This window comes from Brachyhypopomus gauderio, chromosome 10, assembly GCF_052324685.1.
Source record: "Brachyhypopomus gauderio isolate BG-103 chromosome 10, BGAUD_0.2, whole genome shotgun sequence".
NCBI lineage: Eukaryota > Metazoa > Chordata > Actinopteri > Gymnotiformes > Hypopomidae > Brachyhypopomus > Brachyhypopomus gauderio.
The window spans coordinates 18,839,925-18,862,871 of record NC_135220.1 but is presented as its reverse complement, the minus strand read 5'-3'; the positions used below and the strand labels follow the sequence as shown (position 1 = coordinate 18,862,871).

General features: G+C 43.8%; 3 protein-coding genes across 8 annotated transcripts in view; all 3 read left to right on the top strand.

Moving 5' to 3' along the window:
* The first annotated feature begins 25 nt into the window (after nt 1-25).
* On the top strand, nt 26-6,271 carry sparta (spartin a). 3 transcript variants are annotated; one of them, XM_077020249.1, is made up of 8 exons: nt 26-133; nt 1,183-1,955; nt 2,790-2,984; nt 3,154-3,328; nt 3,707-3,901; nt 4,137-4,295; nt 4,418-4,508; nt 4,730-4,966. In XM_077020249.1, exons 2-8 carry the CDS (start codon nt 1,209-1,211, stop codon nt 4,773-4,775), a joined length of 1,608 nt encoding a protein of 535 aa, XP_076876364.1. In that variant the 5' UTR covers nt 26-133; nt 1,183-1,208; the 3' UTR covers nt 4,776-4,966. The 3 variants fall into 3 exon arrangements, with proteins under 3 accessions (XP_076876364.1, XP_076876362.1, XP_076876363.1); XM_077020247.1 differs by lacking the exon at nt 4,730-4,966 and adding an exon at nt 5,614-6,271 and having other exon boundaries at nt 27-133; XM_077020248.1 differs by lacking the exon at nt 4,730-4,966 and adding an exon at nt 5,614-6,271 and having other exon boundaries at nt 74-142.
* Nucleotides 6,272-6,370: 99 nt separating this feature from the next.
* Nucleotides 6,371-10,507, top strand: ccdc169 (coiled-coil domain containing 169). 2 transcript variants are annotated; one of them, XM_077020253.1, is made up of 8 exons: nt 6,371-6,517; nt 6,655-6,737; nt 6,993-7,103; nt 7,567-7,607; nt 8,136-8,234; nt 8,654-8,707; nt 8,929-8,993; nt 10,164-10,507. In XM_077020253.1, exons 1-8 carry the CDS (start codon nt 6,444-6,446, stop codon nt 10,255-10,257), a joined length of 621 nt encoding a protein of 206 aa, XP_076876368.1. In that variant the 5' UTR covers nt 6,371-6,443; the 3' UTR covers nt 10,258-10,507. The 2 variants fall into 2 exon arrangements, with proteins under 2 accessions (XP_076876368.1, XP_076876370.1); XM_077020255.1 differs by having other exon boundaries at nt 6,486-6,570.
* A 4,653-nt stretch (nt 10,508-15,160) lies between these two features.
* Nucleotides 15,161-22,947, top strand: part of dclk1a (doublecortin-like kinase 1a) — a 42,238-nt gene continuing 34,451 nt past the window's right edge. Inside the window, exons 1-3 of one of the 3 annotated variants that reach the window (XM_077020244.1) lie at nt 15,161-15,357; nt 15,928-16,309; nt 16,901-17,247. In XM_077020244.1, the coding sequence (XP_076876359.1) occupies nt 15,952-16,309; nt 16,901-17,247 (705 nt within the window). In that variant the 5' untranslated portion in view covers nt 15,161-15,357; nt 15,928-15,951. Of the gene's footprint in view, nt 15,358-15,927; nt 16,310-16,900; nt 17,248-22,947 lie in introns of those variants that run through there. The other 2 variants (XM_077020242.1, XM_077020243.1) reach the window with 2 other exon arrangements.

The window sequence follows — 22,947 nt, the reverse complement described above, 5'->3', positions numbered from 1 at the left end:
AGGAAGTATGTATTCGCTAAAGGTTCACCACCGACCTCTAGCGACCATTGATTTATTTAGAAGGGGTGCACATTAGACGAACAACTTGGTCCTCTTTTTAGCCGAAGTACCGCGCGGACAGGTTGGGATGAATGTGAGTCTGGTAAAGTTGTTTCTTTGCTAAAGTGCCTGTAGTGTTGACTAGGGTCCGTACTGAGTGTCGTTATTACAGATATATTCTAGTTTAAGTGTTGGCTGGTTATTTTAATGTGGCTTCAAAAACTTTTAGTTTAATAATTTTGCGGCACGTTTTAGAGGTGTCGCAGTAATGATCCCGGAATCATGGGTTGAATGCGATCCATAAATTACAGGTGTTTTGGCGAATTCCCACTCCCCTCGTTTGCACGCGAATAAAGACGCTACAGATGGTATTTCGGTATAATATCGGCAGGCTTTGCGTTTGGCATCACCAGAATTACTCCCTTTATTAAAATAACCGTTATTGAATATAGATACGTGCTTCTTTAAGTAATAGCATACACATCCAGATGAGTCGCAAACATGCGTTAACCAGGCAATTCAGTCCTGCGAGTACTGTGATAACTTGGGTCATTGAGCACTCTATTTTTGTACTAAATAGATAATTCGATAAAATTAAGGAATATTTGGCAATTTTATTAAAAAGGAAATTATTCAGGTTGTCGGTCAGATGTAAGGTTGTCGAGTAGCTAATACTACGAAGTAACGTGGTCAGAGGTGAACTTCGGTGTAGCAAATATGTAGCCGCCTGTTCTCGATAAATAAAACTTGGCCCTAATTTATCCATAGAAAAAACGGCTATCGCATATATCATTATATCGGATTCTGCCCAGGAGTCCTAATTAGCCACTGTAGTATAGCTGATGTCATTTTATTGGCGTGAGAATATCTAAACTAGCCAAACTGAGTAGTCCTTGGGCCAGCAGCTCAGCAATAATGTGAGCAGTGCTGTACTTGTTTTTCAGGTAGAACCAGCTCGCACGACAAACTGAAATCCATAAATAGCTGAGGAATGTTTTTTTTACGTTATTTACTAGTTTAAGGTCTGATAAAACTGCACCCGCGTCAGTGTAAACGTCAATCGTTAGTTGTAAACATCTTTAGCTGTTACACTGTCTGCATTTGCTTGTATGAAATCCAAACTCATTTTTCTAACACGTCTAGATCACACTTCTAAACACTTGAGAGTTATGGAAGCACCTGAGCGGGCCGAGCTACAGATCATAAAGAACCACTATGAGAAAGCGCTCGAGTGTCTCAGCCGCGGCCTGCAGGAAGATGAGTTTGGGAATAAAGACCGAGCCCTTCTGCTGTACCGGCTGGGCCGACGCCACGTCCTCCAGGGTCTGGCCGTGGCCACCCCCGCGGAGGGCTGGGACTCCGCGCGCCATATGCAGTTGAAGATGCGCAACACCCTGAGCAACATTACGACTCGGCTGGCCGCGCTGGAAACCACTTCACCCACGAGGGCAGCTGCGCCCCAGCCGCTCTATCCCAGCCTGCCAGTCCTGCGGGATGCGCAGACACCCCCCAGTTCCAGGTTACCCCATTTTAATGCACAACTTTCCTCAAAAGCTTCCGGGGGTGTTCCCCGTGTTCCGGCTTCTCCCACTAGGGCCTCTGAAGTTCCCAACGACATACCGCCAGCGTATACCCCTAAACCCACAGATGGGCACCTCTCTATTTCCCACAGGGAAAGACATGCATTGTTGTGTCAAAATCCGCTTTCCCGCCAGCAGACCTTTAGTCAAGTCAGTGTGAACGAACCCGACGAGGTTCTATTATTCATTCCTAACGGGGTTCAGATTTTTTTTGTGGCACCCGATGGCCAGGTGTCCGCTCCTTCATATCCGGGTTTCCTGCGCATCATCCTCGACAGCAGACAGCGTCGTGATGACGACATCAGTGACCTCAGACACCCTCCTGCTTGCCTCCAGGTGAAAACAAAATACTCGCGAGGGAAGGGCTAAGCAGTTTTTTTCTGTAAACACTTCAGATAGTTGGAATGTTTTCACATTTTCACAGCACATTGTTTTGATACCGTCCCTTGCCAGACTTTCGGTTTGATTTCCAGAGCTGTTCTGTAACACATGCACAAAGTTTTAGTTCTTTCTGTACATAATCATACATGCTTCATTTTAGGCTGGTGTGTGAAGTTCGGGGCAACTGATTAGGAATGAGCTTTTGAAGGTTTTTTGAATGTAGGTTTAGTACAGTGTGATTTGTTGTTTACTGATACATAACCCTCCCTGCAACAGTTTGTCCCTCAGAGTGGACGGAGGAAGTAAATGTGACTAGTTAAACGAAACTGCTTTTGGTTTAACATTCCTTTAATTCTGGTTTGACAACTGCCAGCTGATAATACTTCAGGGCTGCTGTTTATCACTTACTGGCTAGCAGGCATGTCAGCTGTTATCTGATGCATGACTCCAGCACACAGTAAAGTCCAGCTGTATATTCCTCTTTCAGGTAGCTCTTCTCTTGACTGTAGTTTGATCGAGGACATACACACATGTACAAGAACAGTCAAAAACAAATAGGAGTTCATTGTATTGCTTTAGCCTGTTGGGACAAATCCTGATCTGTACCGTGAGCGCTGCCGTACAGAACTGTGCCCATAGGCTCAGCATGTTTGTGGTGCAACTATATGAAGTTTGTAACACTTTTTAAGTGACAAATTTTTGCTCACATTTCCCAGAAGCAAGCAGTTGAAGGGCAGAACAACTTAAACATGGTGGAGTATGTTAACGATCATTGGCTTGTGTTTGTAGGTGTGTGACTGGCACTACCCACTGTTTCCAGACTCACCCGTCCTGCTTAGCAACACGGGTGTGTTCACATTCCCTGATACCACGACAGCAGTGCCAGGGTCCTATGTCGGGTTGGTACTGTCCCCTGAACTGCCCGCATCAGACCACAGTCTTCTCCAGGAGCATCTGTCTGTGCTGACACAGCTCAGAGTCCAGGTGACGCACACTGCCAGACGTTCAGGAATGTAAACTTGACATATGAATATTGAGTTTGAGAAACATAAGCTATCTAGCTATCTAAGACTCCAGCCCCTGTTAAGCAGGCATACTCTTTGGGTCACGTTGCATTCTGGTGATGACTGTAATGATTTAAACTTCACTGAAGGAGCCAGATGATGGAGCAGATGTATATGGAGCTTCAGGGGGACAGACCACCAGCCTGGAGAAGTCTCCCCTAACCCCCACTGAAGATATGGATCCAGAACAGGACACAGTGCCAGGAAAGGAGGACAAAGCCTTGCCGGAATGGAGCGAGAAGATGTCACAGAGCATATTGGCAGGTCAAGCTCCATGTATTAAAGTCCATGTATGCTAACTTTGCACCAGCATTGGTTCCCCTGCAGTAACAGAGTCACTGAAAGGAAACAGGAGAACACCAGCTTCCTGGTCCATCCAGGAATACACATGTCCAGGACATGCACCTGTTCATCAGCAGGGGGTAGTGTCTCCTCGTGTGACTCCACACATATTTACTTAACAAGTCCACTAGAAGGTGCCCTTCCCTTAACTTTTTCAAAGCAGTATCTATACAACAGACAGGGATGGCAGACACATAAAAAAATGAACAAATGCTAAATCTAATCAATTTAGCAAGGTTTGATCATGGCTGAAGCAGACCCTTCCATCTGCACATGCTAACTTTTGCTCTGCTTGTAAAGGGTGCTCTTGGCTTAGTCGGGGGCTTGTCCAGGGAGGCGACGCTACGGGCAAAGCTATCCAGAAAGGGGCAGTAAAACTTCGCGAGCACATCACTCCAGAGGAGACGCCTGCTGAGGTTGGCCCCAGAGTGACCCAGGGCCTGCAGGTAGCCAAACAGGCCACCGGAGGAGCTGCTAAAGTCAGTCAGTTTTTGGGTAAGTGTGATGGTGACGTGATGGTGGACGAAATGCTTCTCTTTAGATGTTGAAACAGTTAGAAACTGGATAAAATACACGTTTATTGCAAAGTGCTAACGGAATACAAGAAAGGTTTGTTGCTTCAAAGCAGGATTCTTGGTTACCTTGGTTATTATTTTAGTTGAGATATGTCCATGCATGTCATTCATAGCTTTTTTCAATAATAGTAATGTGAATAACTGCTCTGTACTAGTTGATGGCCTGTCCACTGTGGTTGACCTTGTTGGGAAGGAACTAGGTCCTCACGTCAAGAAGCAAAGCAGCAAACTGATCCCAGGATCTTTAAAAAACAATAAAGGGGCGAGCGCCAACATGGGCGGAGCCAAAGTGGTGGCCGTTAGCAGCCTGAAAGGTTAGCATCCAAGCACGAACATCCTGGCTTCACAGAAGCAGCCGTAGCCGATTTGGGTTTTCATGCTGGATACATCCTGGGACAGCCACACAGCTCTTGTATGTTGTGTTTCTGCACCTTAGGTTTGTCAACCATATGGACGGGTCTGGAGACGGCAGCAAAAACAGTTGGGAAAAGTGCGAGTTCAGAGACAGTCCTGACTGTCAAGCACAAGTAGGTGTTTTCTTCTGTGGCTTTTAAAAATGTATTTTTATATATTTCGTCTATTGCTAATGGCTACAAGAGTCTCTTATCAACACGTTCTCAAACTTTCATCCTGTTCTCAAAATAGAGTCTCACATTAACACTTGCATGATGCTGCTTGGGGAAAAGGTTTTTCTTTCTTCCTTTCTTTCTTTCTTTCTTTCTCTCCCTCCTCGTTTTTGTTTTTTCAGGTTGAAGGAACTTGAAAACATCCTGATTGCCCCTAGCAACATCTAACTGGTGAAGGGTAAAAACACCAAGTGGGGAAAAACCCCACACAAACTGGGTCGTCTGTGACCAACACTCTTTGGTGGCAAGTGCCTTTTTGTGTAATCTGCTTTGCTCTTCGAAAGGTTACTGGAAAGGTGTCTGTTTTTACTGGGGTGCTCTGCTGGAATTCATGTGCAATAAATCTGAGATGAATGCAACAGTGTGGCTGAGCCCCCTGTGTTGAGCACACTGAACTGCTGGCTGCTACTCTGGAGGCAGTGGTGTGGTCCACAATTCTGGAGGAAGACTGGCAAGAGGCAGAGTGGAGGCCCTGTTTATTCATTTATTTAAATGTGATTATTCATTTATTTAAATGTATGGTTAGTTTGAGGCCTCCCCCATTGCTGTGTGTGTCCCTCCCCTACACCAGTGTGTGGAGGTCAGTGTCTGCTTTAGGACATAAGGCAAGTTACACTGTTCACTTTTATTCTTCAGACACCCCATATCACGTGCTCCCCTGAAAGGGTGGTGACCTTTTTAGAGTCATCATACTGCTAACTCTGCACAATGTCACTATGCTCGTTTGATTTTTCCTTCATCACCTAAGCTCAATTCCACAATCCCACTGACTGCCACTAGGTGTATCTAGCCACAGCCCCACTGGCTGCCACTAACTGTATCTAGCCACAGCCCCACTGGCTGCCACTAACTGTATCTAGCCACAGCCCCACTGGCTGCCACTAACTGTATCTAGCCACAGCCCCACTGGCTGCCACTAACTGTATCTAGCCACAGCCCCACGGGCTGCCACTAACTGTATCTAGCTCCACCCCCCCTGAACCACTCCTGGTTGTGTGCGATTAAGGTATGGGGATGCGGGCGGCCACGCTGCAGAAGACGCCGTCCAGTCGGTGGTCAACGTGGGCGTCACGGCCTTCAACCTAGACAACATTGGCCTCAAGGCTGTCCTGAAGAGTGCAGGCAAACAGGCCACTGGAGAGAAGCCCACAGAGCAAAACAAAGAAGACAAGACAGAAGTAAAGGAGAAATAAGCCTTTTCTGCTATGGGACTAGACCGGCTCCTCTAGTACTGGAAATGTACTGAAAAGGAGTGTTTTATGGCTCACATATGCTTACAGTGCTTATGCTACTTATGCTACTGACCCAGTAGCATCTGACCGAAACTACTCATATAAGGAGATAATTAAAGAAATTAAATGTGTTATTTGGTTGAGGGAAATTCATAACACTATCATTACATACACTATCACAGATATACCATGCATTAGGATATGGTATTACAGGAAGATTCTTGTAAGTTTAAGTTTATTATTTCCTTTTAATTTGAGTAATTACTTGCATGATGACGATCTGTTCTACAATCTAAGTAGTTTAATATTTATATTTATATTGCTGTGTAAACTAAATTCCATGTACTGTTATTTTCTCGCTACACTGTCATTGTACTCCAAGCACAATTGTTGAATACAAGGTTGCTTGATCCGCAAACCATGTTTATGGTTTATGGTCTTGTCTTTAATTCATTCTATCTGGTGCATTTTATCATGGGCTCCACTTGGGTTTGTAAGCGGTGCTAGGACCCAGCGAAAGCACGCGCGGAAGTTGTAGACTCTCGTTTCCAATGGTTACAGCGTAACAACTCCGCAAACCCTCGAGAGTCGGTTCAACTTGCCTATGATGGCACGTGTCGATAGTAGTTATGATGTAGCGCGACTGCAGGCGGAACTCGAACAGGAGAAAGAGGATAAGTAAGTATAGCAATCAAACGAAGGCTTTATTTGACCCTACTCAGAATAAGCAGGTAAACATTGTCAGCAATTGTGTTGCACGGAGATTTGCTTACTGTGTTCGTATAGTTATTTAAAATTATGGACGTGTGTTTAAGAGAAATGTTGGACGAATCTATTTCCGACCTGAGAAGCACGTTGGTTGATTTGGAAGCCCGACTGCACAGCGTGGAGGGTGAAGGTAATGCAAATAAAACACCTCCCAACAGCGATGAAGCGACATACATATTACCATAGAAAACGACCCGAATCAAGATAATTATTCCTTGGTTGGGCCTAGAGTGTTTTTCAGATCTTGTATTAGATTAAAAGATGTTTTCTGCGGATCTAACCTGGGTTCCAATGTTTCTATAGTGAGATGTACAGTAGATTAGGTTGGGTAAGTTGCTGATGGTGGATTATTGTGTAAAGGTTTTGCTTGTTTATGCACGCGTAGGAAACGAATGGAGAACCAGATACGAGACCCAGCTGGAGCTGAACGGACAGCTGAAAAGGCAAATCGGAGTAGTACAGGAGAGGCTGGAGGGTCTACGTGGGAAGCCCACGGGTACGCAGTGTTTTCGGCAGGCCTGTTATCAGGTGTGAAGGGCTTCAGACACAGTCAGTCAGTTCTCTGTTGAGGGGGCACAGACAGCCGTTGGCCTGTGTGATTGGGGGTAAGGGGGCAGGGGATTGCTCTTCCTCGACTTGTTTAACACGCACTGAAACTCGTGATACAAATGATCAGGACAGTAAAAAGAAAACTGATAAGATCACCCGTTATATGTGTGTGACACATTTGACACACATGTTTATATTGTCAGACACGTTTCATGAAAAACATAAAAGCAACGTATCTTAAGTTTGTACCAGAATCGTGCCATTATTATGTCTAAACCAGTTTCATCAGTCTCGGGAATTAAGTTCTCTTTGAATTTTACTTAAAATATGTCAACCTTAAAACGTCAACATTAATGAAACAATCTTACTGAAAAGATTATGCCACATTAAGGTTGATGTCTATCTTTCAGATCGACTGGCTTCTATTCGGTCATATGATGAAATGACAGTGGTAGGTAAACGAAAAATATGCTTTCACATTTAATTGTCCATTTGGATAATGTGCTCGAAATGTATGTGTCAGCTTCAGGCACGTATGGCCCTGAACATCGTTGTGGAAACTCTATAAATCTGGAGAGAGCATATTAAAACCATGGCGAGGCAGTCTGCAAAAAAATATGTAATCAGTGAGCAGCAATCAGTTGATGAGGGGAGGGAGCGTGATACGTGATGAAGGGTTGAGAGAGCAACCCATGGAATAGATGATTAGATCAGTTTAAATTAGTGTGAATCCGTGCTGAGTGTCAATGCTACTTAGTTCGAGATGGCGAGAGAGATTTTTTTATTCACTGTAATCGACGATCAAGATGGTAGCCATCTTGATGCAAGCTCTTGTATCATAACGAATAGTATGATGAAACGGTAATGGGGTGCCGCGTATGATTTCGTTTTTTTTAAGCCCTTGAGAAAGTTAACAAGACACCAGTATAACCTCGGGATAATGGGATTTCAATGCAAATGGAGCGTTTGATTTCCTCAGGATGCTTTGAGACACAGGCTCCAACTTCTGAATATGGAGAGGAGTACCCTCCAGAGCCAGCTACTGGAATGCCGTCTGAGGATTGATCAAGAGGGCAAGGTCACTCTCATTTTCTTTTGTAATGTCTAATTAGTAATGGCTGTGATCATGTGTATGGAAACATATGCTTAAAATATACAGTAATCCTAAAACAAGCTCACCAATCACAAACCCAGACCCTAACTGTAAAATTAAGTAAGCAATGTTTAACTGAATTTAAATCAAGGCTATGTGACTTTGAAGAAGACCACCGTATCTGCAGCATGGTCCTTACTGAACCATGACCTCCACTGAAGTGCTGGGAATGAATGAATTGACTGGGTTTCCATGGAGTCTTGATGGCACATACCTTACACTGATACTGCTACTGGCATTTATATTCAGAAACACAATAACTTGTTCTCAGTGCCTGAGAGAGAAGTGGTTTGCATAGAAAACCACTGATGTCAAATGCCGTTGCTTGTTTCCGTACACATCAGGCATATCAGAAAGCCTACGATGAGAGACGAGCGTACCTTACAGAGATCGCAAAGGTGAGTTTAGTAGCACATAACTTTTAAACAACATTCTACCCATCTTGGATGCTCTTTTGTGGTTTGTTTGAACCTCATTAATTCTCTATAGATTTTAGTACACAGGTGCACAGTCTGAAGGTCAAAGATGTTCTGTGAACTACACAAGATCTTGAACTGATGTACAGGCATCAGTTCTGCCGTTTTCAAAGTGGAGTGAGTTGTTAATGGTACATTCACAGGTATCCTCTGCCTTTAATTTGACCAGAAAGCAACAGCCTCAAAAAGTTACACATCCAGAGAAAAGGTAGGATTCCACATGCCTTCCTGAAAACACATACACACTTTGATCTGATCTGAACACAACTCTGTAATTAAAAACGTTGAAATGCTTCTTGTGCTATTGTGTTCATTGCTAATGAGAGCCAGACATGATGATTATAATGAAATTAATATAAGGCAATAGTATAGAAATGCCTCCATTGTATTTCTGAGTGTATTTGTTTTATTGGTTACGACATGAAACTTGAATATGTCTGTTTGTAATGCCAACTTCTTGATTGTTTACCATTTAGCACAGGTTTATTAAGGTAGTTCAGTGAGCAGGCCGTGGTTAAAATGTGTCATTTTAGCACATTTGACAATATACACTCTGTGACCACTTTTGCTACAGAGACTTGTTAAGTTACACCTGCTTGTTCATATAAGTATTCAGCCAGCCAATTGTGCGACAGCATGGCAGGGTTAACATGGGTCAAGAGCTTCAGCTAATGTTCACATCAAACATGGAGAAATGTGTGATCAGAGTGACACCGACCGTGTTGTGGTTGTTGATGGCAGGTGAGCTGGTGTAAGTATTTCAGAAGCTGCTGCTGTCCTGAAATGGTGCAAAAATAACACCCCGCAACGGCATCTTGTGAGTGGTAGCTCTGCGTGCAGAAACATTGTGTTGATGGGCAGATGCAAATGATGAGCTGATGGGAGGGCTAACTCAACCATTTTTCACAATCATGTTGAGAGGAATAGCATTTTTAAACACACCAGCTCAATCTTAGATGGGTCACATTCTCATAAGCTCACCGGCACTGAGCAGTAGAAGATCTGGAAAACATGTTGACCAATTCTGATGAATCTGAATTTAGCATGCAGATGTAGGGCCAGAATTTTATAAAAACAGCATGAACGCATAGACCCAGTCCGCCTTGATAGTGTAATGGTGTGGACAGCGTATCAGCAGTGTAACACTGTATCGGTAGTCCCCTGTTTCGAGCAGGATGATTTGAGTGCTACAGTACATCTGAGTATTGTTAATCACCATATGTGGGGTCCTGCAAAAGTTTTAGTATGGTGCTCCTAGTTAAATGTGTGTGTGTGTGTGTGTGTGTGTGTGTGTGTGTGTGTGTGTGTGTGTGTGTGTGTGTGTGTGTGTGTTGGTGTATAGTCATTAACCCTAAACATTCTGTGGTTCTGCTGATAGAGCTCAGGGGACCATGAAGCACAACTCGTCTCTGCGGACAGTCCCAGCCAGAGCAGAAGTTGCACCATCTCGACTGCCAAGATTAAAACAATGACATGGATGATGTATGCTGTATGTTACACTAGCTGTGGTTTAAAACGCTTAGAAGCCATTTTAATAGTGATGTACACACAGCTGTCAGTAATCACCCCTTCCTCACAAGTTACATAGAAAATGTTTACTTATATATACATGTATTGTATTTGATTAATATAGAAGGAATATCTTTAAAAAGAAGGAAAAGTAATTGTATAGCTTACAAAACAAAACTGGTAAATAAATAAAACTGTGGTTGGGTTACTGTATGATGGAGCCATGTTTTCAGTCTCTGAAGACCACTAAAATTCTTCCTCAGCACACAAACCACCACAAGCAATCAGACTTGCGTTTCTGCTCAATTAAAGAGGATGTGTACATCAGGTCACGTTCCTTTAATAATTCTTGTTGCTTCACTGCTGAACTGTTTATTAAACTAAAATATGAACATTGATATTTGTACGTCCAAGGATGCATTTTGCATATAATGGTAGTTTTTGTATATATTGGTGTCGTGTCATCCACCATACCCGTTAACAGCACATGTTCGTCTTATGTAACCCTCGCTCTCTCAGGTTGCTCTCTAAACCTCACATCTACATCAACCATGAAACTCTTTTATATAGTGCTTAGATGGGGATGCATGTGCATGAGATGGACCAATGAAATGTCTATGAGGTTTACAGTCAGGTGGTGATGCAACTGGAGAGACTCCACACATTTCATGCATTTGTAAAGCTTTCTGGCTAACGGCCTGAAAATGGTTTTGTTTGTGGTTGTGTTTTTCATGTGGGCAACAGAAGAAAGCACAAATCTGGGTTCACCTTTGGACAGATGCATTTTAGGGGCTCTGAATTCATCTGTTAACTCCAACACAAGCAAAGTACCAAGAACAACATTTCCCTGCAGAAATCTGTTGCCCCGTCTGCTGTACTTGAATCACCAGCTGCCATCCCACCCAAAGCAAACAGACCCACAATGATTCAGCACGGCACGAATGGCACTTGAGTGGACTGTCCACCTTATGGAACACAGCGGCCTGACCTCAGACTTTGCAATCACTTTTAAACTGGATGTCAATGTACTTGGTTCTTCAAACAAAAGCTTCAATTCATCAACCCATTGTAAAGAGCAATGCATTACAGACAAGGCAGTCCAAGGTTGCTATGCAATTAGATTCATGTCGCGTGTGCTACACTGGTTACATAGTATGAGGTTGTTTCTTGTTAATAATGGCCTGTGCTCTAGGGTCGCTTCCACATATATTTACAACAGCATCATTTACTTGCCCTCTAAATCTGCTCATGGGTAGATTTAGAGGAAGCAATACGTCAGCCACAACCCTGGCAAGAGGCCTTCATGTTGTGACGGGTCCTTTCTGAAGCCCAACATGCTCTTCATAAGCCATGAAATCATGGTCAACATATCAAAGAAATAATACTTCTCGATCATTGCTCTGATCTCTCCCACGTCTTTGCCACTGTAGTGTAAATCTGCTGCTGTGTGGGTGTCCTTATTTTGTCTGAAATCTCCCCGCGTAAAGAATCGCTCAACAAAGTCGAGCACATTCTGAATTCACTCATAAATATATAGATATGTCTTTTCGCCTCAGTCACTTAGCAAGGCAAGCAATGTCTTCTTCACATTTTTAAAGCTGATAATTACCTTCACAGTCATCATTGTCAGAACCTTCACAGCACCAGTGATTTTTAAGCAGTAATCATAGTTCCTTGTTGCTGGGCTGTCCGTAGCCTACAAAGGTGAGATTCAGCTGGTGTTTTGTGTTGCCTGACTTCTCTCTCTTTGTCGCTTTCTTTTTTTCTCACTTGTCTTGTCTCGTTTTCTTTCTCATTCTTCCACCTCTTTTTCTCTCCTCTGCTGACAGTCCCTCACCAAGATTCTAAAAAAGCCAGTGCATCCAGAGCGTCATATGTAGGAGCAAACATCTAGATCCTGTATAACACAGGTGCAAAACTAAACTAAAACATGCCTCCACTTCTCATTGTTATTCTTCTCACCTGTGAACATGCTGAAGAACCTTCATCATCATCTGCTGAACTTACTGCCAGCATCTTCAGTGAACCCACATCTTTTGTTAATGTTCCTAGCAGCCATTCTGTGACATTTATTTACATGCTATTAATTTATGTGTTTCTTCTACTGCTAGAATAAAACTGCTGAGATTGTTTTGCTTAGCCCTGAAGTTTTGATTTTAGCATGGATACTTCCAAGTGTGAAAATTTAGATTTTTACAAATATCAAATCCATCAATATGCCACCAGTTACTTGGCTTGTCTGGAGAAAGACGCGATCATTTGATCATAACTGCTGTCTGCCAGCAAAAATGTAATGAGTATGTCCATATTTCAATTCAACATTACCCCAGTGTTACTTTAGCTCAGACTGCTTTCGCTTTAAACTATTTTCACAGCTCCATTTACATAGTTGCATGAGCCTCCCAGAAAATTCCAGAGCACTCTGGAGCAGGAAGACATGACAGGACATCATAGGGAAGTTACAGCTTACCAGCCACATAATGGAATTATTATACATGCAGTGATGTGAAACACTACTGTGACTCCGCCACCTTGTGGAGAATTTCCTACTTGCTGTGAGTGAGTGAGTGAATCCAGTTCCATCAGGTGTTGTGCATCGAAAAGTAGCATTTTAAGTGCTAAACATATCAATGCTTCTACCCCACAGTAAATTTGTACTTGATTCAGTATTATGTGTTATATCATTTTATACCAGGGCACATATTTCTCTACTTTCCTTGGCAATTCTTGTCATACAGAGCGTCATGCGTAGACTCCCACGGACTTCATTCAGAGTGTTCAATCTGTGGGTCCCACGCAGGATAAATGTCACTGGATGGCTGCCACTCAACCAGCTCAAAGTAACCATTAAAAACCTGTGTTCTTTCTCTCTCTCTCTCTCTCTCTCTCTCTCTCTTACTCATGCTTTTAGTTATTAGTGGTTGCCACACACTCGGTTCATTACGTGTATAATGTGTGAATGTGTGGGACAAGTGTGATGTCCCCCGTCTGCTTTGTTCTTGTTTTCAGGAAATATGAACAAAAACCAGATACTTTTTAAGATGGAGAATATGCCTGTGTGCATTGTCTTGAGATAATAATAATTATCCTGTGATGCTATTGCTTCATTTAATTTCATTGCTTTATTTATGGTCTTGCTTTATGTTATCGGTGCAACATCCCTAAACGTGATATTTGTGAATCTTCCCTTTGCCAAAAGACACAAATAAACAAACACAAGTCTCCCTTGTATGAAGTCTCAGACGATCTTAGCAGGAGATGTGATGTCATTAGGATGCCTCAGGTGGTCCTTAACTGTTACCTGCTCTCTTTTCCCTGGAATTCAGTTTGGTTAAGGATGGACGCTCTGGAAAGCCTTGGCAGTGCTCAGCGAGGCACTGACGTGGATCTGGAGGCAGTCTTTAGACTATTGTACTTCAAGAAAAGTCAGTGACCTGAGGTTGAGTCTCCAGACAGGAGCAGAGATTCCAGAGCATCCTGGTACTTCAGGTAGGACAATAACATCCTGTATGCTAACAAGGTTCACAAGGAGCTTTGAGGCTAAATAAACTCGACGAATCACATATCCTCCTGGATAGCCTTCCATTTGTGGTGGCCAAAAAGCTTTTAGTCTCATCCAACCATAGAACCAGATTGTAATAATTTATATTTACTAAACCGACAGTTACAGTGATGGTTTCTAAGCTCATTGTTGTGCCTTCTGGAGCTGTTGTGGGCTTAATTCAGCAAAACAGTGACTCCTGTGAAGATCTTGTGAAGTTGTGGTCGCTGGTATGAAGTGAGTGAGCTGGGCCCTATGTGAAAACCTATTGGTCTGGCACTACAGCTACTGGGCTTTAGGAAGTTTACTCTGGAGTTCTTAGGCCCAATAAGGGAAGAAGAAGAAGGAGTGTGTGTGTGTGTGTGTCTAGTATATATATATATATACACACACAAAGCACTTTGTAAGTCGCTCTGGATAAGAGCGTTTGCTAAATGCCATAAATGTAAATGTATAGAGAAAGAGAGAGAGAGAGAGAGAGAGAGAGAGAGAGAGAGAGAGAGCGAGCTCAGTTTCAGGGTGTTGGCAATGTTCTTGGAGCCTTAGCCATTTTTGTGGAGAGCAACAATTCTATTTCTCATATCCTAAGAGAGTTCTTTGACCTGAGGTGCTATGTTGAATTTCCAGTGGCCAGTATGAGCGAGTTGTACTCAAAGCAAGCAAGTTTAATGGCATTTCTTCCCATTCACACCTAGAACCTTCTAACTAATGACTCGCACAACACCAGGGAGGGATGACACAATTGGAGACATTTTGCACAAGTTTACTGTGAGGTGTACTCACTTTTGTTGTCAACTATCTTGACATTAATTTCAAATTAGTTATTTTCAGAAGACAGTAAATTGTACTACACTTTTGTAAGATACTCTGTGCGTGTATGGGTTTAAATGTATTTTGCTTGAAGTATCAGTCTTCTTCATCTCATTCTCCTCAAAGATTCCTGATTTTAGCAATGTCTGTATTATAATGGGGTAACTTTATTGTGTATTTCGTGGTTAATTCACTTTTTTCAAAGGCAATTTACACATAACCTAGTTGTTCTTACCAACATTTTAACACAATAATGATGTTTCAAATAATTCTACCACAACGTTATTACATTTTTGATCGCACGGAATGTGTCTATCGGTCCTTAAACGTTGTTAACCGACATTTGTTTAGTAAATGTTATTTCTACAGGCTGTTGTCTATCTTCGAAGTACCGTTGCGCAATAACTGTAAAACGAACCTTGTGAAACTTGCCTCCTCGAGACGGGATGGGCGGTCTGCGGTGAGGAGCCGCATCTCAATGAGGGGACGGGCCAATGTAAATCACGACACGACGCGCAGGAGCGAGCAGCAGCTGACCACCGACCAGCCTCCTCGAGCTCAACAGCTCGCGCAGCTCATCGGGACAACAAAAGGAGGCTCCGGACTTTCTGGACCAGACACGCTTCATATCGGCGCAACTCGCGACCTGATTTTTGACATTGCAGAGGGGATTCAGATTATTATTTGATTCTTCTTCTTCGTCACTGTTTAAGTAAGTATTTATTTATGTCATTTTAAGTACAATTGCAATAGAATTAATAAAAGATCATGTCAACAGTAAAAAAAAATTTTTTTGGTCAAAACGTGTTTGTCTTAATTATTTTTGATAACAGTTTCATCACGGTTGGTTTAGGAAAGTGTTACAGCGTTTTGAGCTACGTAGGAGACAGGGCGAGCAGCTATTATAGTCTTCAAACTCTGCTAATATGATTCATTTACGGAATTACGGTCAATTACCAGCATCCGTCATTGACACAAAACATAAATCTTTAAGAAATTTGTTACCACATGATACTGTAGGGCCCGCTACAGTAAATGTTTACATTCACATTAGTAATGTAGTGAGACCGTATTATCAGTATCAGTATGATGTATGTCGGGGGGTTAGTGACGCCAAAACCCTCAATCCGCAATGGCCATGCAGCCTAAGCAGTCATTAAAAAGTTATTTTCAGATAACTTGAACAACTCGGTCAGTAGCGGTATCACTCCCCGTCGCAACAATAACACGCGATTCGGACGTAGTGGTCAACAAATTATTCTGCATCTTTATTGCACCATAGGATTTCATCCCTATTTTGAGAGCGATGGAGGAGCATTTCGACGAGAGAGACAAAGTTAAACGGAACAGACGTGGCGTGTCTCGGGCGAACGGGCTCCCGAGCCCGACTCACAGTGCCCATTGTAGTCTGTACCGGACGCGCACCCTGAAAACACTGAGCTCGGAGAAGAGGGCGAAAAAGGTACGGTTCTACCGAAACGGCGATCGGTATTTCAACGGGATAGTATATGCTGTCTCCACGGACAGATTCGGGTCCTTCGACACTCTGTTGGCCGACCTCACACGCACTCTCTCCGACAACGTCAACCTGCCCCAAGGAGTCCGGATCATCTACGCAATTGATGGCTCAAAGAAGATCACCAGTATTGACCAGCTGATGGAGGGTGAGTGACGGCACCTGATGACGCACCACCTTCACAACACTGAATTATACTGTTAGTGCAACCCATTAAAACAAACAATCAAAACAACGACACGACACGCTGCACTTAGCAAACCAATTTTGCATATTGATTAGGATCAATGTTAGGGTCTTTATCACTCGTTGAGAATGGTATGCTGTTGGACCACATTATTTAATATATACAGCAACTGGTGTCCTTAGTAATTACATTACCCTTAACTATAATACAGTGACAGACTTCATCCAGTGTCCTGTAATATATGAAGGGGTCAATAATATAGTCCTTGGAATGGCTGAACATCACTACAAACATACATTAAGCCCCACAGGGTGACACTAAATACTCACAAGGCTGATTTGCAGTACCACCTATTTTCACATAGTGGTGAAAGGTCGTAGGAGAACCAGTGCATTTCAGCAGACATTAAAGTGTTGGCGCTGCTTCTGTTGCTTGCCCCTCTCCTCCCATAAACCTCATTTAAAGCACATGATTGCTCTGTCATGCATTCAACAGTACTCTTTGCAGCTTTCACACTACAGGCATCGCCTTGTCTTCATCTTACTGTTCTAGGTGAGAGTTACGTCTGTGGCTCCACCGAGGCCTTCAAGAAGCTCGACTACACCAAGAACGTCAACCCCAACTGGTGCGTAACCGTGAAGACCTCTGCGTCGCCCAGATGTCCACCCTCACTCTCCTGCTCCAAACTGGGGCCCCATGACATCAGGGAGAGCAGGGACTTCATCCGTCCCAAGCTGGTTACCATAGTGCGCAGTGGGGTGAGACCCCGCAAGGCCGTGCGTGTCCTGCTCAACAAGAAGACGGCCCACTCGTTTGAGCAGGTCCTGGCTGACATCACGGACGCTATCAAGCTCGACTCCGGCATCGTCAAGAAGATCTACACCTTGGACGGAAAGCAGGTACCAAACTTCCCTTTGACTTGGATGACTTGCCTTTCATTGTGGATTCCCTATCTGACATGTTGGGGTTTGCCATTCATGCTTCTGTGAGCAGCGCTGATGTTATTGTGCCTGATGAGAGTTCAGTGAGGACCAGTGATTATAGCCAGTGATTACATCAGTGGGTGTTTGATCAATGCTCATTCATTTCTACTTAGCTGTAAACTTTAATCAGGTAATCTTTGTGCCTGATAAGGTCAGCCAATCACAAAACACAAAGTGCAACATTAACCAGTCATTGCCACAGGCATTTCCATATTCAGATCTTATAAAAATAGAATGGCTGACTGTCACATATATTAAAAATAGTTCTAGACCAAAAGTCCGTGAAGTCTTGATTTTATATTCTGAACAGGTCTGTCAATTTATCTACAAAAGCTGAATAATTTTTCACCAACAGAATGCCCTTTAATCCAGTTAAAATATGGGCTCCTTTTTCTGATAAACACAGTCATCTAGATCCTCATGGGTTTGCTGAATTGTCTATATTAAGGTCTCCTGCATGTGGGTCAAGTACTGTAGAAAAACTCTGCCTCTAACCTGTAGGCCTCTAATGGGAGTCATGGAGCGGTTTATGAATGGGAGAGTGCTTGTGCCCACGCAAACATCTGACAGCCGTTCTCTCCGAGCAAACAAACACCTCCAGATTTGTCCTTCTTTAAATTCCACCCACCCCTACCTGCAAACAAACACACATTTATTTCCACTCACATTGTCTCCCTCTTTTCCCCCTGCTCTCATATTCTTTCTCTCAGCATGAATATCTGTTCAGATGGGTAAATTGTGGAATGAAACATGCCATCTGGCAGAAATTCCTCACACAGTAATTAGCTGGTGTGCAGATCTGATCTTTCTGTGATGTCTTTGCCACTGATCTCCAGTGATGTAGTTCTGCCTAGATATGTGAAGCTATTCATCAGCTTTTCAGTGAGAAAGCAACAACATCGCCTTCTTAATACCGCTGAACCTTGAATCTGTGCACGATGTTCATTGAAATTATGAAAACAATGTGTGGCCATTTTGTATTGCAGTGGTGTGGCTGTGGTCTTAAATGTTATATTAAAAACCCTAAGTTACGAAACAGGCGAACAACATGAAAACCCCGGGTCACTAAAACCAAGTAAATTAATAATTTAAACTAAAGGGAGCACACATTGTGTCATTCAGTCAAACATTCAGACCACATCAAATAATCAATTTTGGAGTTTTGGAGTTCATTTGGATGCTTCTTTCTCCTTCAGCCATTAAATAGTAATGTACCACAGAGCCGTCTTCCCTCTCTCTGTCAGAGCATTGGGAGGAGTGTTATTTGCAGAGTGGGAATTGATTGGTTCTGAAGGTACTGCATAATAAAACGGGCTTGTCCCGCACAGAATTCTCTTTATTATGCACTGGACAATGACCAGTGAGACAGGGGTGGGCTGTAGAGAGACAGAGAGTAAGACCAGTGAGACAGGGGTGGGCTGTAGAGAGACAGAGAGGGAGATGAGTGAGACAGGGGAGGGATGTAGAGAGACAGAGAGTGAGATGAGTGAGACAGGGGTGGGCTGTAGAGAGACAGAGAGTAAGACCAGTGAGATGGGAGGGATGTAGAGAGACAGAGAGGGAGATGAGTGAGACAGGGGAGGGCTGTAGAGAGACAGAGAGTAAGACCAGTGAGACAGGAGGGATGTAGAGAGACAGAGAGGGAGATGAGTGAGACAGGGGTGGGCTGTAGAGAGACAGAGAGTAAGACCAGTGAGATGGGAGGGATGTAGAGAGACCTTTGCTCTGGAAAGGTGTCCTAAGACTTGACAGGACTCATACAATTGTGAAATCCTTCTGCAGAGCACTTAAATATAAGTGATCTGGGTCCTGCCCTCGGGTCAGTACACCTGTGGTTCTGAAATATCTGAGTCACAGGTATGTCACTGACTGGCATAATATTTTGCAAATGAGCAGCAACGAATCTCTAATCTGTTCTGGCCAAGAGACACACAACTGTCACTCTATTGTGAAAAGCTCTGGTTCTGTTTCATATCAGTTTAGTCAATATTGCCAATCAGACCACTGTTTGGTATGGCAGGGTATGAAGTGTGCCCCTGTCAAAGAGCTTATTGTGTAGATCCAGAACTGGGTTTGTGGGTCCTGCAGTAGATCTCAGTGTCTTGGGGCACATGCATTTAACCTTTATAATGATATTAGAGACAACACATCTGTCTCATTGTGAGCCAGTTCTCTGGAGACACTTCAGGAAAAATGTCAAAGCAAAACTGTTTCAGTCTGTACAGTCACATACTGTAACAGCCATGATGCTGCATTAGATTTGCCTTCAGTACGTTAGTGAATGTGGCTGTAGTTGCAGCAGCAGCTTCACTGCTGGTCAACTCAGGTCAAATCAAACCAATTAATGGTGGAATCAAACTTGGCATATATTGAAGTTCCTGACTATGTGAAATACTGACACACATTAATATGTTTTTTACTTTTATTGTAAATACACACACTAAATAAATACTATATATATTTCAGCATATAAACCAGACCTTGATTTTTCAGACTGAAGTTTGTAAAAACTAGAATCTTTTTGTCTGCGTGCTGTACATGACTCAGACTCGGGTTTTGTCTGAGGTGTTTTTTTTTAGACATGTGCCTTCCTGAGACCAAGCCCTCAGAGCCATCCAGAACTTTCTTCAGAGTGAATCTGGGCTGTGCTGTGCTCAGGTGGCACGGGACGTTTAGTTTGGTGCCGCAGTGTTGTGTGAAGGGCGTGTGTTCTCTGCCGGACGCTCCTCATCCAGGGGGAGACTGAGCAGAGCACTGAGCCAAAATGAATAATGAGAGCGTGTCAGGTTGTTTACGTCATGTCGAACCCCATTAAAGCGTTCTTCTGAAATGGCTACGCTACACATACTTTCTCTTTCAATTTTCTCTTTTTCGTTGTTCTCTCTATTTCATTCACACACTCTCTCTGTTTCATTCACGCATGCACATACAGTGGCCCATCATTATGCAGTTGACCCAGCAGACAGACAAATGTTCTCAGCACGCAGGACTCCTCTGTGTGTCAGGACGGAGAACAAGGCCTGTCAGGCCATGTACAATATGGGCCCTCTTTTGACAGTCTTGAAGGGTGCTAATTTTAGCCAGCCGTGCTATTCCCTTATGATCTCCTCCTCCATTGAAACTGATCCCAGCCCCCACCCCCCAACAGTTTCTATGACAATGTGATCCAGTTGCTTAGGAACGGGTTGAGCTTCAGTGACGTCACAAGGGGAAGTGTGTGTGATTGTGAGGTGTTGTGTCAGTCAGGGGTGAGATAGAAACTGGGTAAATGGCTTAGGACATAACTATGGCTTGTTGGTTCTTATCTCCTAAGCCTCTATTTGCCTACTGGAAACACACAAGTGCTTAGACTGCACACACACACACACACACACACACACACACACACACACACACACACACACACACACACACACACACACACACACACACACACACACGCACACACACACAGAACCTCTCTTAAACTAGCAAAGCAAATGTTGACCGATGGCATCTGTCTTCCTGGGTTGTCCCAGACAGGCTCTTGGCTGTCTGTAATAGGCAATCAGTCATGTGTTCAGCGACGGCGTAACACTTCAAACTCATTTGCTGGCCCATTGCTTACGCACACACATCCTCCCTTCCATTAGGCTTCTCTTGGCACCCCACCCCACCCCCCAAGCCCTTATTTAGAGTCCCTGTTCATCCCTTTGCTTAATAAGAGCTCTGGGGGACGTTTGGGTCCACTCCCTCCGTCCCGCCCAGACTTGGGGACCTGTCTGCACACACAGATGCTCCAGCTCTTCCGATCAGCAGTATATTTATTCCTCGAGTGTGGGGCTTTCCTTCCCCAGATCAGGATTTAAAAGTCCAGTTTGGCGCTGCAGCACCAGCACTGACGTGGGAGGATGTAGTGAATCTGTTTGCAGCAGTCTGTTGAAATGCAGTGAGAACAGAGCCTGCTAACTGACTTCAGGGGCTAGTGGAGGCAGGCAGGTTATGAATGACCCATTTCTAAAGTTTTAGCTGAGTCATTGTTGAAAGTGGAGGGTTTTTTTTTTTTTGTGAGTGAGAGTCCCATTCTCGCTCTCGCTATGTGTGAAAGGAAGAGAGGGGGTGGGTCTTTTTCTAGGACAAAGTTTGTGTGTGTACAATGTGTGTGTGATTTAAGAAAGGGGCCAGAGAATGTGAAGTAGGAGGAGTTTATCACTGTAGTCGACGCATGGGCCTTCTGGAGATTGGGCTCAGCTTAGCAGACACTCCCTCCATGAAACCCTTTTCACTAGGCATCTGCTGCCAGAATGAAGTATGCGCTCAAAGCTAAGCAGTTCAGAGCTGCTGAGTGTCATTATCATGGTACTGTACATCACACGGCCCCCATTTTCTACCACCTCTCACTCACACAAAACTTGTGAATTCTCAGCTCCTAAACACTGAAACAAAGCCATAATTGTTGTGACTGTTTCATTTGTTAAGATTACACACACACTGCGGCCTGTTTCCCAGACCACGTGTCACGTCTGTGTTGTCATCCCTAACAGTCCGTCATTGTTACATGACTGACCGGGCCCAGGCCCAGGTCCATCACCCTGGCCTAGTCCTGCCCTCTCGTCAGGGTGCTGGATCAGCTGCCTGGTGCACTGGGGTTGCCCTCACTCTCACTCTGGAGAACTGCCTTCATCTTGAGGGATTCAGATCTCCTTGAGCCTCCTGTTCTGAACATTTATTTTCCGACAGTTTTTTTGTATTTCTGTTTAGATCTAGTGGGTCGCTGAGCCCAGACTATCCTCCCTGGTATTCTGCCCTTTGTTTGTGTTCTGTTACCTGTATTAAAACACACCCCTCTTGTGTGAAGTCCTCTACCAATGAGAATTTGTTTTAGAAGGTCACTTTTTTCTGTTAATGTGTTGCTAAGTGACCATAATTTGTCCAGTGTACCTTTTAAAGCTATGTTGATAAAAACTGAAGCGAACACAGCAGATCCTACTCATCATTCATGTTTGCTACAAATGCACTGGAGTAAGATACATGTGTTTTGTGAGAGAGGTGTGTCATTTGGAACACGTTAACTGTTTCTCAAAAAAAAAAGAAATCTCTCACCCTTTTATAGAAGGCTATGCGTTGTCCTTAATCTATGTAGGTTATAGACTATTCACAGTCTGGCGTATTGGTTAATATACAGTTCTTCCAGTAATCTGTGTTCTAGTGCTTCATCGTAGTTTTACGATTAGTTTTGCCTGTGCATTGATCCCTGCTACAAGCAGCTCTCTCACATGAAGAAATAAAAGGTGGATAGAGGGAGAAGAGGGAAGAGGAGGAGGATGGAGAGAGAGGAGGAGGAGGAGCGTAGAAAGAGAGGAGGAAGGTAGAGGGTGGAGAGAGAGAGCAGATTGGGCACGTGTAGCAGCCACTAGCCTCCCTCGCCGTGCCTGGTTTGTTTCTTCACTGCAGTACTGCTGTAATGATTAAAAAAACAGGTTTAAGCTTGTGTCCAAGCTGGCCTGCTGGCTGCTTTATGGAACAGAGACGTTGCATAACTGCTCTCCTAGCCCGTCTGGCCTCGAGCAGACCCGCTTTAAGAGATCAGGGCGGTGGCTGGAAAGAGCCCGTCCCTGGACACATAGTGGAGACCAC

What these genes read in the sequence shown, in the direction of transcription:
- sparta (XM_077020247.1), top strand. Translation starts at nt 1,209, where the DNA reads ATGGAAGCACCTGAGCGGGCCGAGCTACAGATCATAAAGAACCACTAT. An exon ending in TGACACAGCTCAGAGTCCAG is followed by an intron (nt 2,985 to 3,153) that starts GTGACGCACACT and finishes ACTTCACTGAAG; the next exon opens with GAGCCAGATGATGGAGCAGA. An exon ending in TAAAGTCAGTCAGTTTTTGG is followed by an intron (nt 3,902 to 4,136) that starts GTAAGTGTGATG and finishes GCTCTGTACTAG; the next exon opens with TTGATGGCCTGTCCACTGTG.
- ccdc169 (XM_077020253.1), top strand. Translation starts at nt 6,444, where the DNA reads ATGATGGCACGTGTCGATAGTAGTTATGATGTAGCGCGACTGCAGGCG. An exon ending in GAACAGGAGAAAGAGGATAA is followed by an intron (nt 6,518 to 6,654) that starts GTAAGTATAGCA and finishes CGTGTGTTTAAG; the next exon opens with AGAAATGTTGGACGAATCTA. An exon ending in GTTACACATCCAGAGAAAAG is followed by an intron (nt 8,994 to 10,163) that starts GTAGGATTCCAC and finishes TTCTGCTGATAG; the next exon opens with AGCTCAGGGGACCATGAAGC.